General features: G+C 42.0%; 1 protein-coding gene across 8 annotated transcripts in view; it reads right to left on the reverse strand.

The window, feature by feature from the left end:
- KLF12 (KLF transcription factor 12) overlaps nucleotides 1-16,319 on the reverse strand; it is a 254,973-nt gene that overhangs the window by 153,002 nt on the left and 85,652 nt on the right. For all 8 annotated transcript variants that reach the window (XM_065055600.1, XM_065055571.1, XM_065055564.1 and 5 more), the window contains one exon: nucleotides 4,106-4,195. In XM_065055600.1, coding sequence (XP_064911672.1) covers nucleotides 4,106-4,171 — 66 coding nt within the window. In that variant the 5' untranslated portion in view covers nucleotides 4,172-4,195. The remainder of the gene's footprint in view (nucleotides 1-4,105; nucleotides 4,196-16,319) is intronic.

The raw sequence follows: 16,319 nt of genomic DNA on the forward strand, positions 1-16,319 counted from the left end.
AGTACCAGAATAAACACATACTGTTTAATCATTAAACTCCTCAAATTACAAAATAAATTAAAACCCTGGAGTAAAAACGGACATGACAACATAGTAATGCCATCTGCTAAAGTAATCCACCACACCAGCATTGTATACATAACACTACGACAATTCCCATTTGAAGCAAGGATGTAGGTATTTAGCCCATCTCCAGCTGGGAGCAGCTCTGTGAAAAGGGACCTGAGGGTCCTGGCGCACAACAACCTCAATATGAGTGACCAATGTGTTGCTGTGGCAAAGAAGGTCACAGAGATGCTGGGCTGCATCAATAAGGGCATCACCAGCAAAGACTGAATCATTATCCTCATTATCCTGCTTGTAAGGTCACACCTGTAATACTGTGTTCAGTTTTGGTCCCTGCTGTACAAGCTGGAGAGGGTCCGGAGAAGGGCCATAAAGGTGATCAAAGGACTGGGAAGCCGCCACATGAGGAAAAGCGGAAAGAACAGGCCTTGTTCAGCCTTGAGAAAAGAAGGCTTAGAGGAGACCTCATCACCGTGTTACAGTATTAAAGGGTGACTACAACGAAGATGGAGACTCCCTTTTTACAGGGAGTCACATGGGAAAGAGCAGGGGTAATGGGTACAAGGGAAATGTTACACTATGAGAACAATCAGCCATTGGAATAACTCCCCAGGGAAGTGGTGGATTCCACAACACTGGACAGTTTTAAGATTTGGCTAGGCAGGGTGCTGGGCCATCTCAGCTAGACTGTACTTTTGCAGATAATCCCAGAGGTCCCTTCTAACCCGGTATTCTATGATTCTGTGGTTCTTGTGGCCTTTGAGCCAAACTCAGAATCACAGAGATACCTTTCGGCTCCTGCTCTTTGCTAGTAATTCAGTGCTAGCACCAAGCAACTACTGAGAAAATCTCCACATCTTTGCCTCACCTACACCATGTAACACAAAGGATGCCATGGGAACACGAAGGCCACGGGGCACACCAGCACACAAGCAGGATTTGACCCCTGTGCCAGTTTGCTGTCCTTCCAGCTGCCCAGGGAGCAACCAGACTCACCTCTAACAGTTGCTTTCACATCAGGCCAACACTTGATAAGTCAGGACAGTGGGGAAGCGAAACAATATCCATGTTCCCCACGCAAAGGTCTTTTCTGAGAATCCCACCTTGGAGGTCACGCATCACAAGCAACAGCTAATCAAGGCACAGCTACTGAGGAAACACCTTTTCTGGCTGACGCATTCATGTGTCCTGCAGGGAAGAATTCAGTAGCCCGAAAAGATGTAGGCACACATCTTGGAACACACAATTAACTTAATTTCAATAAAGCTTTGCAGCAATAGCCTTGTAAACATCCATCAGCAGTAACACAGAGGATCCACCAAGATGGGGCTGCTTAGCTATCACATGTGGTGGCATTCGGCACCACAACAGCAACCTGGGGAGCAACTCCTCTTGCTTCACCACCCGTTGTACCACCTGGCCCCCAAAGGGCTAAATGAAACCATCACACAGCACCATGAAGGGAAGTTTCCTCATAAGCCTGCTGTCATTGGACAGGGCTGGAAACTTACGCTAGATAAATTCAGATTAAAAATCAGGTGCATGCTTTCATGACAGGTAACTCCTAGTATAGCTGTGAGAGGCTCTTCACCACGATCAGTTTTAAAATCAGTAAGATGTTTATTTGAAATATACGTTCGGACTAAAACGTGAGACAATTCAAAGTGGTCCTGTAGCCCTTCTCAGACAAAAGATCAGATGTTATCCCAGCTCCTCCAAAGCCTCATTAGCGAGGCATGGCAGCTCAGTGCTCTGGTCTGATCGCCCAGCACTCACCACCCGGGGTCAAGGGCCACCAGTGCTCCAGACTCTGGTGGTTTCATTCTTCCACAACTGACAAAGCCTTCAGGATCCTCTAAACACAGAGGAAACTTTCTTTTCATAACCCTTAAACCATGTCTCACTTTTGCCTTTGCAGTAAACACAGACCAAATAGCAGATACCAAGCAGGAACAGCACAAAACTCAGCTGTCTTTCTACAGGTTTTGGAAGAATTTGCCTGGTCTTGTTTGGTGTTCAGCATTTTAAGTGAGGAGGCTCTGGCAGCTACCTTCAGAGGACTCAAAATGCCGTATGAGTTTACAAATTTTCCAAGCAGAAATCATATCTCCCTGCATACCCATATGTTGCAATGGAGGTGCAACGCTAGGGACTTTAGGCATCATAATAATACAAACAAACATCGCAATTTCAAATTCATAGTACTTGGATCACACTTGAGTTCTCACTCTATTCTTCCCAGTTATGATATTCATCTTCCCAAACAGCTCCATGTGCTGTCTTCGGTAATCACATCCTTCAAACCTTTGTCCCTGTTATATCTACCAACATCTACATATTCAAAGCAGTCTCTGAAGCACATGCTAAAACATCTGTTTCAACCACCTTTCTCTTTGGAGTTTAAGCTGTTTGCTGGAAAAATGCCATCCTAATGGCTAGCTCCTCCGTTAGTGAACTGGAGAATTCATTTTGTATTTACTGATTGTTCCCTAATGAAGAGTCGTAAAGGTGCCAGAGACTCTTGACCAGACACCACTTAATTAGTACCAAAGGGTATAAAATCCCAAATCAAGACGAGATCTTTGTCCAATGGCTCAGTCACTGGAAAAGAGATGACATCATTTTCGGCTTACACAGAAGTCTGTAAAATGTCATTAAAAAAGCACCTAAGGAAATTAAAAAACTATATAAATTGTTCATTTCCTCCCAGTTCCTAAGACACCAAATACGTTTTCCAGAATCAAATCACATATCGCTAAAGAAGTGTTCTTCGTAAAGGACCCAGTAATATGCATCATGCATAGAATTTATTTTAAACTAGACAAAGGCAAATACCAATAAAACACGTCTTCTGAATAATATAGAGAATGGTTTATATGACATACAAAGACATAATACAAAGCATCCACAAGGTATAAAAAATTACCTCTAATGGATCTGTATTTTCATCATTATGGGTCATAACAATAGTCCAGCTTTCATGTTACCTCCAACTATGGAATATTGGAATATTTTCTGAGGGTGCTTGCTCTCAAGAAGGCAAAGAGATGAGCAAGAACTCAATTAAATGTCAAGTTTTTTTTCCCTCTCAAACTTAAACCCTCAAAAACATTCTGATATCTCCTTGCAAGTCTCTTGAATTAAATCATCCTGAAAGTTAATTCCCTCTCTTCCATATCATTTAAATTCTCGATTAAATAATTTAGAAAATAGCAGGAAGAAAAAAAGTCAATTAACAGAAGGAGGCAAAAACCATCCCAACACGGCAACAGCATTGCTGCTTCTATTATGCTCTCTGCTCGTTGAAGGCATCTGTTTTCCAAGCAGTGAGGCAGCTTGGATTCTTTGGGATAACAGAAGATACACACAGGGAAATAAAGATTCATGGTAACACAAAATCCATTAACTACAGATGCCCTCATAGTAATCTGCAATCCCTGATGTGATTATTACCACATATGTAAGAAAATATTTGTACCCAAAAATGCAGTCTTCCATTTTCCTAAAATCTACTTCTCCAATGCCAAACACTTGTTCTGCAAAAAATTCAAAATCCTGCTCATGATCTCTGTCCTGTATTCAGCAGTTGACCCGACAGCAGCTTTAACCACCCGAAGCTTCTAGCCCTCTTATCATAATGATAAACAAGTGTATTCCATCAGAAAGTAAGCAGTTTTGCACAAACAGGAAATGGAATAGAACAAGCACGGGCTTTTTTTACCATAAACCATTATTCTTTCCTGGTTTTTTAAACTGCACCTTCTTTTATAATCGCAAAGTCACACCAACTATCTCAGCATCTCAGCTATCCCAGATAATTCCAATGAGTCTTCCGCAGAGTTTTGCTTCGTGCTTCCAGCAGATGAGACTAAACGCTCACTAGTACATCTCCCAAGAAAATAGGCTCCAAAACCAGTAGAAATGAAGAAAAAAGTAAAAAAGAAAATGCCAATAGAACAGGAGGGACAGCAAACCACAGTGAAGCTTGGGAAGGGCCACCAGCGTGCTGCAGTGAGGCCGCACAGAAACCTCTGCTTACCCCTTGCTCGGATTCCAGCAGCTCTGTTTTGACTCTGACTGCCGGCATCCCATCAAGCATTAACATTCTGTTCTCAAAGGCGTTGATGTCCTAAGGCAAAAAAAGGACAAGGTCAATAAGAAAAATATTATGAGAAACACTTGCTTTCATTCACTAATTTAGTTCTATAATACTGTAGAAGTTTCTTCTAGTGGAAATGAAGTTAATGAAGACGTAATATCAACTTCAAGTCGTAGCTACCAAGTTAAACAGCTACTTCTCTTAAAACAGTAAGTTATACTTTCAGTTATCCTTAAAAGCAAACTAAATCTTTGTAAGCAACAAGGGAAAAATTATCTCCAATTACTGTTTTTTAATTTTAAATTAAACACACAGGTGCACATATATAAATACTTTGCTTTAGAACTGGAAAGGAAAGCAGTGATGTCAAATAGCTTCAAATTTTTGGCAGTATACTTAGGCATATTTGATTTCAATCAAAACATCTGTACTTCTGTATTACCTATAGAAAGCATACGCTTGAATTCAGAGCAGTTATAGTGAAGGCCTGTACACACACACCTCCCCCGTAAATTAACACACAACTGCACAGACTTCATATCATTCATTATCCTGTAAAGTTATCAGCATTGGTCAATAAAAACCTCCAGGTACTCACCCCTGACACAAAAGAAATAAAAAAGCATGTTAAAAACATGAAATGTCCTTGTAGTAATGGGCAGTATATGCCGAGAGCTTCAACCTGAAGAGAGATTTGCAGAACTGTGCTTCCCTGAATCAATATCCTTGCTATGAACGTCTCATTCCCGCTGCTGGGGGATGGAGACACGCGAAACAACCTCTTGTGCCTTCAGTTCCAACACGACCTCAATCCAAGTCAATTTTCTATTCCAGCCAAGGCGCAAGGCTGGTGTTGGAAAGCCAGCCCCTTCAGCTGCCGGTTACTTTGGACTACACGGATAGAATAAAAGACATTTTATCCCTCAAGATAGAATCTGACCTTACGAATCCAGACACCTTGGTCAGCGGGTACAGAAATACAAAGACGCCGCAGCTGTTTTTAAAATAGCAAAACTAGAGCATGGATCACTTATAAGTGGCTCATTGACAACCACCAACTTATCTACAGCCGCGTCTGGAAGGCAACATTCGAAACTCACCTCTGCTCTAACCATTCCCTCACAGTCCTCAATAACAGCACTGTAATGGAAAAAATGCTTTCCCTGTGTTTTACAGGCAGCAGATCTGTTCAGTGCTGTGTGGTGCTGTTATTCACAAGGAATATACTCATAACCCTGTTTCTTATCATAGTTGCTTCAGGCAAATTTTAAGAAAAATGATCTGCCCTAATGGAGCTTCCAAAATATGTTTTAAAACCTTAAACTACTTCAAGCATTTTATTTTTTCCAACTAATGCACCTCATCCCTCATTTTCAAGGATTTTAGTATTACAGCTACTGCTGATTTTTGTATACTCCTTTATTTTGTTGCAATTCAAATAAATTAAGCTAAAAAGGCAACTGATACACCCATGCTCCAAGGCCATGCCAAAGGCAGAGCAAATGACCTCCTTAAAATCCCCATCACTCTCACTTTGAACCCCCTGTGTTACTGTACACACAGCTGATGTTTGATATTACAGGGCAGGCAAGAATTTGATGTTAAAGCAGATAAGCAAACAAAACCGCAAATGCAATCTCTATTTTTTTCCTTAAAAAGTAGATTCAAAGTAGATTCAGGTAGTTCATAAAAAGCTCTAAATGCTTAAATTACAAATTTTCAGATCAAACAAGTAATTTTGAGCAGAATGCTTCCACATTAACGCGTGTGAATAAAGACGAGTAACCTGTTGAGACACCCTGGTCCATGCTATGCTACCGCTGTGTATCTACTGTATATGTCTTCTCAGCAATTTATTTGTGCACCTTAGTCTTTATTCAGTGTTCGAAGTGGGGACAGAGCAGGAGGGACTCTGACAGCACAAAACAGCTGGCTGAAACCATTCCAGGCTTCACGTCCCTCTTCCCAGCAAGGGCGGTGTACTGTTTACTGATCAGAATCGGACCCCAGACGTCACTGAGCTCCAGGGGTTGGGACGTGGTTTGAGGTGGAGCAAGAAAAGGAGCCAGCCTGGGCAGGAACAACCCCAGGTTCCAGTGTAAGTTGGAGAATGACCTATTAGAGAGCAGTGTAGGGGAAAGGGACCTGGGGGTCCTGGTGGACAACAGGATGACCATGAGCCAGCACTGTGCCCTTGTGGCCAGGAAGGCCAATGGCATCCTGGGGTGTATTACAAGGGGGGTGGTTAGTTGGTCCAGAGAGGTTCTCCTTTCCCTCTATTCTGCCCTGGTGAGACCACATCTGGAATATTGTGTCCAGTTCTGGGCCCCTCAGTTCAAGAAGGACAGGGAACTGCTGGAGAGAGTCCAGTGTAGGGCAACAAAGATAATGAAGAGAGTGGAGCATCTCCCGTATGAGGAAAGGCTGAGGGAGCTGGGTCTCTTTAGCTTGGAGAAGAGGAGACTGAGGGATGACATCATTAATGTTTATAAATATGTAAACGGTGAGTGTCACGAGGACGGAGTCAGGCTCTTCTCAGTGACAGCCAATGATAGGACAAGGGGCAATGGGTACAAGCAGGAACACAAGAGGTTCCACTTAAATATGAGAGGAAACTTCTTCTCAGTGAGGGTGACAGAAAACTGGAACAGGCTGTCCAGGGGGGCTGTGGAGTCTCCTTCTCTGGAGACATTAAAAACCTGCCTGGACACATTCCTGTGTAACCTCATTTAGGTAATCCGGCTCTGGCAGGGGGATTGGACTAGATGATCTTTCGAGGTCCCTTCCAATCCCTAACATTCTGTGATTCTGTAATCCCTGCCTCTCCCCCCAGTGCCTGTTCTGCAAGCAGAGAGGTGCTTCTCCCTTCTTGATTTATACACGGCACGGTTGAGTTTTACAGCAAGATCAGGAATATACCATCGCCAAGCATCCCTTAGGCTGTTCAGCTTGTAGACAAAGAAGGATGAGCTGATATTGCTGCACGTCCCCGAGGAGGTCTTACCCGCCTGAACGAAGGGACAAGGCTGGCTTGCGCAGGAGGAGGGGGGAAGACAAAGTGCCACCGAGGAACGGCAGGTTTAATGAACTGTTAGAATCTGATTAGAGGCTAATGTCCCTTTTAGTGCTTTGTACCAATTTACAGCTGATATACTTGAACCATTTTTCCCCACTGGCTGCGATAAACTCATTAGTTTTAAAAATGCAAGCTAACCAGAGCCTTTGAAGTTTAAAACTGATAAATCATGAAAACCTGACTAGTTCATGTACCATTTAACACATTTACATTTAACTAAATTTTCATAGTACTCGCTTCCCTTTTTGTTCTCTAAAATCATATTTCTTAAAAGCAACGCTCTGCCTTTTGAGCGCTGGTCTGAAGAGTACATGCAGTGAATAGATCTGGCTGCTGGGTCACTTATAATTCAGAGCAGTAATAATCACAGAAGTAGATTCTTTCCAAACTATTTGATCTCCTCTGTGTTTGTAACCGGAAGGACACTGTGTGACACATCCTGGGGGGGCCACTGACTAGCAGTAGCTGAGTAGATCCAGTCTGCATGCTATACATATGGATGACATGTTTAGCCCAGTATTCACCCAGAAATCCTATTTTTCCACACTGTGCTCTCCTGCAATAACCAGCATTTGCACTACAGTGTGTTCAAAGCCATCCAGCAAATGGGACATAATTGCCGAGGTTTGCATACGGTGGGCAGTCATCTAAGGCAAAGGGGCTTGACTCATCCCCACGGGGGCTGGCAGTGTGAATCGAGTTCCCCCAGGAGCCTCTCCAGTCGGCCAGGCAGATGGAGCATCCACACCTGAGCGAGGCCAGGCTGCTCCACTGCCCCGCGTTAACTGATGACCCTCAGGAGACCCACCAGCAGAGATTCCTGATATGATGGATTGAGTTAATGTGTTTTTCAGGCCGCAGTTCCCTCCTGGCTCGCTCAACTCCCTTCATCGGCTGTGGCAGGTAACTTCGAGCTCCCAGCATTGCCCAGCTGAAGGTGACCTGAATTCGTGTGACAGCCCTTCCTTCTCTATTCCCCTACCTCCCACCCTAACCCACCTGGTGGACTCCAGTCACCCACCTAGGTAAAACACATAGCAGATGTGTGTCCTACACTGGGCATATAATCAAGCCAAACACTACATAACCTTACTAAAACATCTGTTCTCCTGGATCAATAAACTAACTCATGCTAAAAGAGATCAACCTCTCTGTCTCGGTGCCATCCATTGGAGTCTTTCACTAATCACTTTTGGACATTTATTCCCTTGAAAGATTAATTAAAAACACAAATCATACCTGGGTCCATATGGGCAACTGCTATTAAAGCAGTTGGTGGAGAAGACAGATAAGGTTTCAGGGTTACAAGCTCCTCTTCTGAGAAACTATGGCAATCAGTCTAGTAAAAAGAATCTCCCCCCTCCTAAAAGGCCTCCATTATCAGTACAGCACTGCTACAACTGGAATTTTCTTCATGCAGATGACTTTTGGTAGCAAGTTTAATCTAATTATATTTGGATACTGTAAAGGAAGAGAAAAAAACAACCTCCTATCTTATCCTGGTACAAAACCTCACAGCATTCTGTAGTGCTTATTTAATTATGAATCACACTATTATGAAATTTGGCTCCGCCCATGAGAAAGGCTGTGGTTTTATAGCCAAGTTTTTAATTTGGCTAAGCCATACATCTAAGAATCACGCTGCAAACTTTTAACAACAACAGGGGAGCTGATGCCACAGCCAACGTCCTGTCCTGAGACACCATTAAAGATACTCATAACCCCCCTCCATAATTTCTTCTAAGCACAAGATGACAGAAACTGCACATCCCTATCCCATACCACAGTTGTCTCTCCCATTGTCCAAGATTTTCACATCCAGCTGCTCAGTACTAAAGCATCAGAAATGAAATGATGCTCTCCCAAACTTGGCCAGACAGTGACAAGAACAACCCCACGCTTCCCCAGGAAGAAAGCTGTGAGCTGAGGCATCGGAGCCCCCAGAACCCACATCTCACATTTCCTGCACTGATCAACATTTACATTCCTGTGGAAGACAGTCTCCTTCTCTTGTTCATCTCACTAACACAAGAGATGTACAGAAGCAAGACTCATGATGCTAGTTACTGCTGTCACTAACAAAGTTGACAGGCTTACTTAGTAACGAAGAGCTGCATGTTGACAAGACAAAGCCACTGATGCTTCTGAACTTTTCCATGAGACACCAAAAATGCTCAGCTGACAATTCAGTGCTTCCTAACTCAGGTAGTTTGACCTTGGCCAGCTGCCCACACAGCCGCTCTCATACTCCTCCTCCTCAACAGGATGGGGAAGAAAATAAGATGGAAAAGCTCATGGGTCAAGATAAAAACTGGGAGATCACTTATGAGCCACCATCAGAAGCAAAACAGACTCGATTGGGGGAAAACTAATTTATTGCTGATTAAAATAGAGTTGGATGGTGAGAAACAAAGACAAAACCCAAAACACACCCCACCCCGCTCCCTTCTTCCCAGGCCCAACTTCATTCCTTCATTCCAACTCTTCCCTTACTTTTCTGTACAAACTCAGCTTCTAACATGACACGCTTTTTTTTTTTTTTTCCCAGAAACAAAGCATCAGCTGGGGGAAAAACAGTCTCAAATTCACCATTATAATTCCATAAAAGGTTTCAGGTTTAAGGAGAGTACTTTTGAACAGCTAAGAGCTGAGACAGCCCTTACGCAGCCTTTCTATCTCAAAGCCATGACTTACAGCTTTGCCTTGCTTCATCTTCTTGTCATTTTACACTTTTCTGTACATGCAGTAATTTCTAAATTAATTATATTCTCATTTTATAGTTCCAAGATTCTGAGTAATTTTTGTGAAAATAATAGTCTTGATAGCTAAGAAACACAAAAAGTGAAATATGTCAATTTTTAAAGGTTCGTTTTTTTATATTGGTATCTTAAAAACTTCACTGAACTAAACACAAAGTGGCCTGCATCACTTACATGCTCTAGCAATAAGATTACCTTGTTGATTTTTCTGAACATGAATACCTTAATGTATTATATTCTCATTACTTACATTACTACGGAGAAGTTATTCATCAGTCAGAGGAACAGACAGCATAATACCTCAGGGCTAAAAATCTGAAGCAATCCACTCAGGGCGAAGCTTTTGAAAATACAACAAATCCTTTTAAGAATATGACTAGGTAAGATTTCCAAAGTTTGAAAATGGTTTTTTCCCCCTCTTTGTTTCAAGGGATAACAGACGAATCAAACATTACCATCTCTTCTCAAACATAACTATCTCCAGAGATAGGAGAATGTCTTCTAAATTCTCACAGGAAAGAATTACACAATTGCCTACTACTTTGGCCTCCTGAAGACCTTCAGTCCTTTATATAGCATACAATGAGATTTGTTAGTCAGTTAAGCGTTATCTCTAGGGTGAAGCATATCAGTTAATACTGCCACAGTACATATAAGAGCAGTTCATTCCAAAAAGTGAAGGAAACAACCATCTGATAGAAAATAAAAGTAAATTTATGTGGCTAGAAGATAATCACTCAACTGGGAGTTCTGCCAGAGAATCGGGGTTAACAGCCCATGTCTTGCCATAAGATCTTCATCACATGTAATTATGTCTATATAGCTGTGTGAAATGTTCCTAATGAAAGCAGACTCTGGTAGTTCTGCACTTTACTCTGAACTTGAACTTCCAGTCAAATTCACCAGAAAATAAAATGATCATTTGTATTTATTGATGCTTCAAGAAAAATCAAAACAATTTCTTAAGAAAAAAGACAAAGTGAAGCCTTAAATGTCGTACTGTTTTCACGTGAAACTGGGTAGGGTTGACTTAAGTTCATTCCAACTCAAAAGGAAATCCCTTTAGTGAGAACACAGAGTTTGCAGAAGGCTATGTAAACAATACAAACTGTGTTTTATGTCTTATCTGAAACACAAAAGTTTAAAACACCACAGAAATGGACTTGTAGAAATATGCTAGGACAGCAGCTCAGCACATAATAATTAAAGTTAGCAACATGGTTATCTCTTGCTGTTCTACATACCTCTCTCTGGTCTGCTTATTAGCCCTGATCAGAGCTCAGGGTGGTCCCAAATGCAGTTCATGAAATTCCATCTATTACCTTGTGTCACAGGAGGCCATGGGAGGAGGGCAGTCTAGGTATAGATATCATGGACATGCATCTGCATGGCATCCAGTGATCACAAAGGCATCATAGAATGACAGAATAGTTTGGGTTGGAAGGGACCTTCAAAGGCCATCTAGTCCAACTCCCTGCAATGAGCAGGGACATCTTCAACTAGATCAGGGGGCTCAGAGCCCCGTCCAGCCTGGCCTGGAACATCTCCAGGGATGGGGCATCTACCACCTCTCTGGGCAATCATTGTTTCACCAGCTTTATTGTAAAAAGTGTCTTCCTCAGGTCTAGCCTGCATCTCCCCTCCTTTAGTTTAAAACCATTACCCCTTGTCCTGTCCTAACAGACCCTGCTAAAAAGTCTGTCCCCAAAGCTCTAAGCTTTCCAGGAAGGCCAGTGAGTGCGGTCTCTTATTACAACTGCACATGCCAGGCACAGCCCCGACCTCACCAGCAGCTGTGACTCGATGTTGTTGATGCCAGAGAAGCATGTGCAATGGTTGGTCTTCAGCTCCTGTTGTCCTGCTGAGATCCTCATCTGATGTACCAGATCATGTCCAGCTGTACCTCACTGGTACCAATACACATGCAACACAAGCTTCTTGAATTGCTTTTCTGGTACTTAGATCCCTTAGAAAACAAAATATACTAATTTTGCAGACAGCAGGTTTCCAAATGCTGTTAAGTAGCGAAGTCCCTAATGATGTAGCTATGTTTTAATTTTCTATGTATTTTTTTTACAAATCTGTCTCCAGGGAAGAAGTTCAAGTCCAGACAATATTCAGCGAAGAGAACCAAGATCTCATGTTTCACTTCTAAAGCCTTTTTGGTTTGTTTGGGTTTAATTTTGTTTTAGCAAATATAAACAGAACCAAAGAGATGCGGTCAGCTTCCAGGTGACAGAGGAGCGTCAAGCACATCGGCAACCAGAGGCCAATTTGCTATTTGTCAGACTCAGCAGGCAACACTGTCAGCTTAGACTGCTTAAAATCCCTTCACATCAGCTCTGCTCTCCTGCCACTTTCATCTGTCTCCACAAAGAATTACTCATCAGTCCTGTAGTATATAATTCAGATGCAACATTACAAGTAACATTAATTAAACCAGAGCATATATTTAATTTCTACCAACAGTAATGGCTTCATTGTTTTCCTTCTAATAGAACACTCGCAGAATATTTGGTAAGATTTTTGTGAACACCAATAGATTCATTAAGCATTTGCAGATTTTCTTTATCTTATGAAGTCCAGCTTAACAAACCACCCCCACCCCCCAAAAAAAACAGACTGAAAAAGAGCCATCATTCAGGAGAGACACATACTGCACTGATCTTTCCACCAGAATTAAAAATAAAAAAACTTTTCATAACACTTCATAATGCATAATAGTAAAGTAAACTCCTGATAGATTCCTTTGGGCTTGTAAAGCACAGACAAGTAGTGAAGACTGCCATCAAGTGAAAATTCATTACTTTTTCTCAAAATCCCCTAGTCATTGACCTAGATTGACACTTTTGTTTGACCAGTTATGAATCAAATAGTTTTAAAAAACTACTACTCAATTTCCAAGGTAGTTTTCTGCTGTCTTATGTCAACTGTCGTCCAGCCTGGAGAAGAGTTTGAAGAATATGAGTCTTAAAATTAAGAACAAACACCACTATCTGCCCTTCCCCACCCCCCAAAAAAGGAATGGGAAATATAAAAGAATTTTCATAGTCCTACAAATATTATATTGATCAAATTTACTGAAGCATATACTACATAAAGGTTACCTTTACTATTGGGTGAGTTCTTACCTTAACTATCAAACTTGAGAAAAATAAAATACATCAACAGCTAGTGAGAAGAGTTTCAGGTCAGGTTTTCATTCAAAGAGGTCCCCTGTCTTTTGCCCTTACAAAAAACCAAAATCAAAGTTTATATAATCAAAAAGTCAGTCTCAGGTCACAACATGTTTTTAAGTAACTTCTAATGCTAGGAGGAGTATAAGACATCAACAGAGTGTCAGGGGAATAATTCTGCCATATGACAAAATTTTCCTGCATCTGCTATTTTCTAAATTGTGACTATTTTGCATTTGCAGAGCAAATAAGCACTGAAAAGCACTGCCCAGGAGCTTACCAGCCAACACACAGTGACCAAAATTTCACTCTGAATTCTGCCCTTACCTAATCTGGTAGGAATATGAGCTGCTAAAATCATGGGGAGCTGGTTGGCACATTTTCCCCCCACCTGTCAATGTGCAAAGTCTGCTTCCCTGAAGACAAATACAACATGGGTCCTGCATGCTGGAGAATAAAGGGAGCGTTTAGCATGTAGCAGCAGCCACAGTTTAGTCCAAAATTTTTGTCTGAGATGCCACATGGCAAGCCAAATGGCCTAACATAGCTGTTCTTTTCCAAGGAGACGTGATACAGTATATGGGGTCATAGAATTGTAAACTCATACAATAGTCTGGGTTGGAAGGGACCTTCAAAGGTCATCTAGTCCAACTCCCCTGCAATGAGCAGGGACATCTGCAACTAGATCAGGTTGCCCAGAGCCCTGTCCAGCCAGGCCTTGAATGTCTCAAGGGATGGGGCATCTACCACCTCTCTGGGCAACCTGGGCCAGTGTTTCACCACCCTCACTGTAAAAAATTTCTTCCTCATGTCTAGCCTGAATCTCCCCTCCTTTCGTTAAAACCATTACCCCTTGTCCTGTCATAACAGGCCCTGATAAAAAGTCTGCCCCCATCTTTCTTATCAGCTCCTTTTAGGTACTTAAAGGCCATAGTAATGTCTCTCCAAAGCCTTCTCTTCTCCAGGCTGAACAACCCCAACTCTCTCAGCCTGTCCTCATAGGGCATAGACCCTCATAGGGTCTGTTTGGCTCTGCACTCCCTGCAGATGAAACAGACCATCACCACAAGGTGATGGCACCTTCAGCTCTGTCACCACAAAGTCCCATATGCAGAGGTCAAACAACTGCACAAGAGCTTCTGTGGGCCTGGACTTCATCACTTCCTCTCTAAATTATACTGGCCCTTTCCATCCTGGGTTTCAAAGAAAGCAAACATGCCACTGACACCACCGTACATCCTGCTGGAGCACAATCGGCCAGAGGATCATCCCCAACCCTTCAATCAGGGGCACAACCATTGCTCCTCTGGGTTCTGTGTCCCCCCTCTAGGGTAAAATATAGCGATAAACCGATTGTCATCATCAGAAACTGACTTCTTGTAAATCACAGACACTGCAAAATGCATCTTCTGAGTAAGAGCAATAAAAGGTAATGCTGACATTAAACATGCCTAGCTTCCTCCTAACAGCCGGGCCACAGAAATGTTCAACAGCTGATATTGCTCTTAGGCAGCAGAGATGTTTCTTACTTACCTGAAGGCTCAAATGGATACGGCTGAACTAAAAGAAAACCAGTATAAGCCAGCTTTCCCATTTTAGGTTAAAAATATAAATGTTAAAATTCAGGAAATTCAGTAAAGCTTTATTTTTATTTCAGTCTTAATTTGTTCACAAGCAATTTTAATAACTTTTTAAATATACTACTGAAGACAGAGCAGTATGCGACACCCATAAGAGAACACGTTGTTCCCAGATGTCAGTTGCTTTTTTCCAGCTCAGCTTGTTGCGCTGGCAGACACAGGGACTGAGCAAATTTACTACAGCCTTAAGAGGACAAGGAGAAGATGCTTGTGAGCAGCTGCACCCTTCAACACCAGATATGGTAGGACGCACCTGCAAGGAGCAGAGCCGGTTCTCACAGGACCTCAAAAACCATCTGCCACGGTTCACATCCAGACTCACAGATGCAATAGGCAATAAGTGATGAAACCAAAAATGTTCTTTCAATGGCGCTGCTGCAGCTGCTCAGAAGAGCTGGAACCACAACCTTCACCCCAGCAGCTCTACCAGAGTAGCCCTGCCAGTGCCCATGTTTGCAAATCTACCTGTAAAGAGCGTTCGATTCATGCACATGCCAAAATCACAAAGAGATAATTAAATAAAGCTGAATGATTTCACGCTGAGAAGAAGAAGTCAGACTGTTTGCCAGAAGCTAAACATTACTCCATCACCTTTCCCTGCCCCTTCTGCACAGCACCTTAGGGGCTTTATACACTTCTCGCCATGGAGCAAACAAACTGCTTACTCTGACATTTCAAAAGAAAGGGTGTGTGCTCTGATGAAACTCCAAAACTGCAAATGTTTAACATCATGTCGCAACCTGGTCTCTGTTCTATTTAACATCAGTTTGAGGTTTCCCATTCCCCACAGGCTCCAGTGCAAACTCCCGAGAAAATATTAATATTAAAGCTGGCGAGTAGCACTCGGTACATTTCAGAAAAAGGGAGAACTCTGAGTTCTGTTCACTTAGTGAGTGAATGATAAAGCACCTCTATCCACAAATAGGAGTTTGTAACTATCCACTAAATATGCAGAAAAAATGTCTAAACTAACATACTGCTCCCAGAGTGCCCACATCAACTTTGAGATAGAAGCCAATACCTGATTGCTCACATGAGGTACCTAAGACAGGATGACCAAAATGCTTATGTACAAAACTGTCAAATTAGATTCTACAAGCAATAAATTATTGTGGAACTAGAGTCCACTTTAAAGGCAACTCTAATTAAGTGTTAAGAATTTCTAATTAACAAGTTTCAAATGTCGCCAACACACATTTTCCACAGATTCTGAGAAGCTGCAATTCCTCAAGCACATTAGAAAAACAAGTGTAGTGCACATGAACAAAATTGCTGCCAATAATTAAAATAAGCATAACTTCAATAGTAAAGCGTATTTTAACTAACTATGAGTATAGCCATAAATATGACAGAAAAACATCAGGAAAAGAGATATATGACTAGCACATATAGCACTACATTAACAGATGGTTTCAACTTTCATTATAGTGTCTATAAAATTCAGAGATATCAAATTTGCTATATACAGCAAATCAAACTGAGCAAATATATGAAATTTACAAT

Source organism: Columba livia, chromosome 1 (genome assembly GCF_036013475.1).
Source record: "Columba livia isolate bColLiv1 breed racing homer chromosome 1, bColLiv1.pat.W.v2, whole genome shotgun sequence".
NCBI lineage: Eukaryota > Metazoa > Chordata > Aves > Columbiformes > Columbidae > Columba > Columba livia.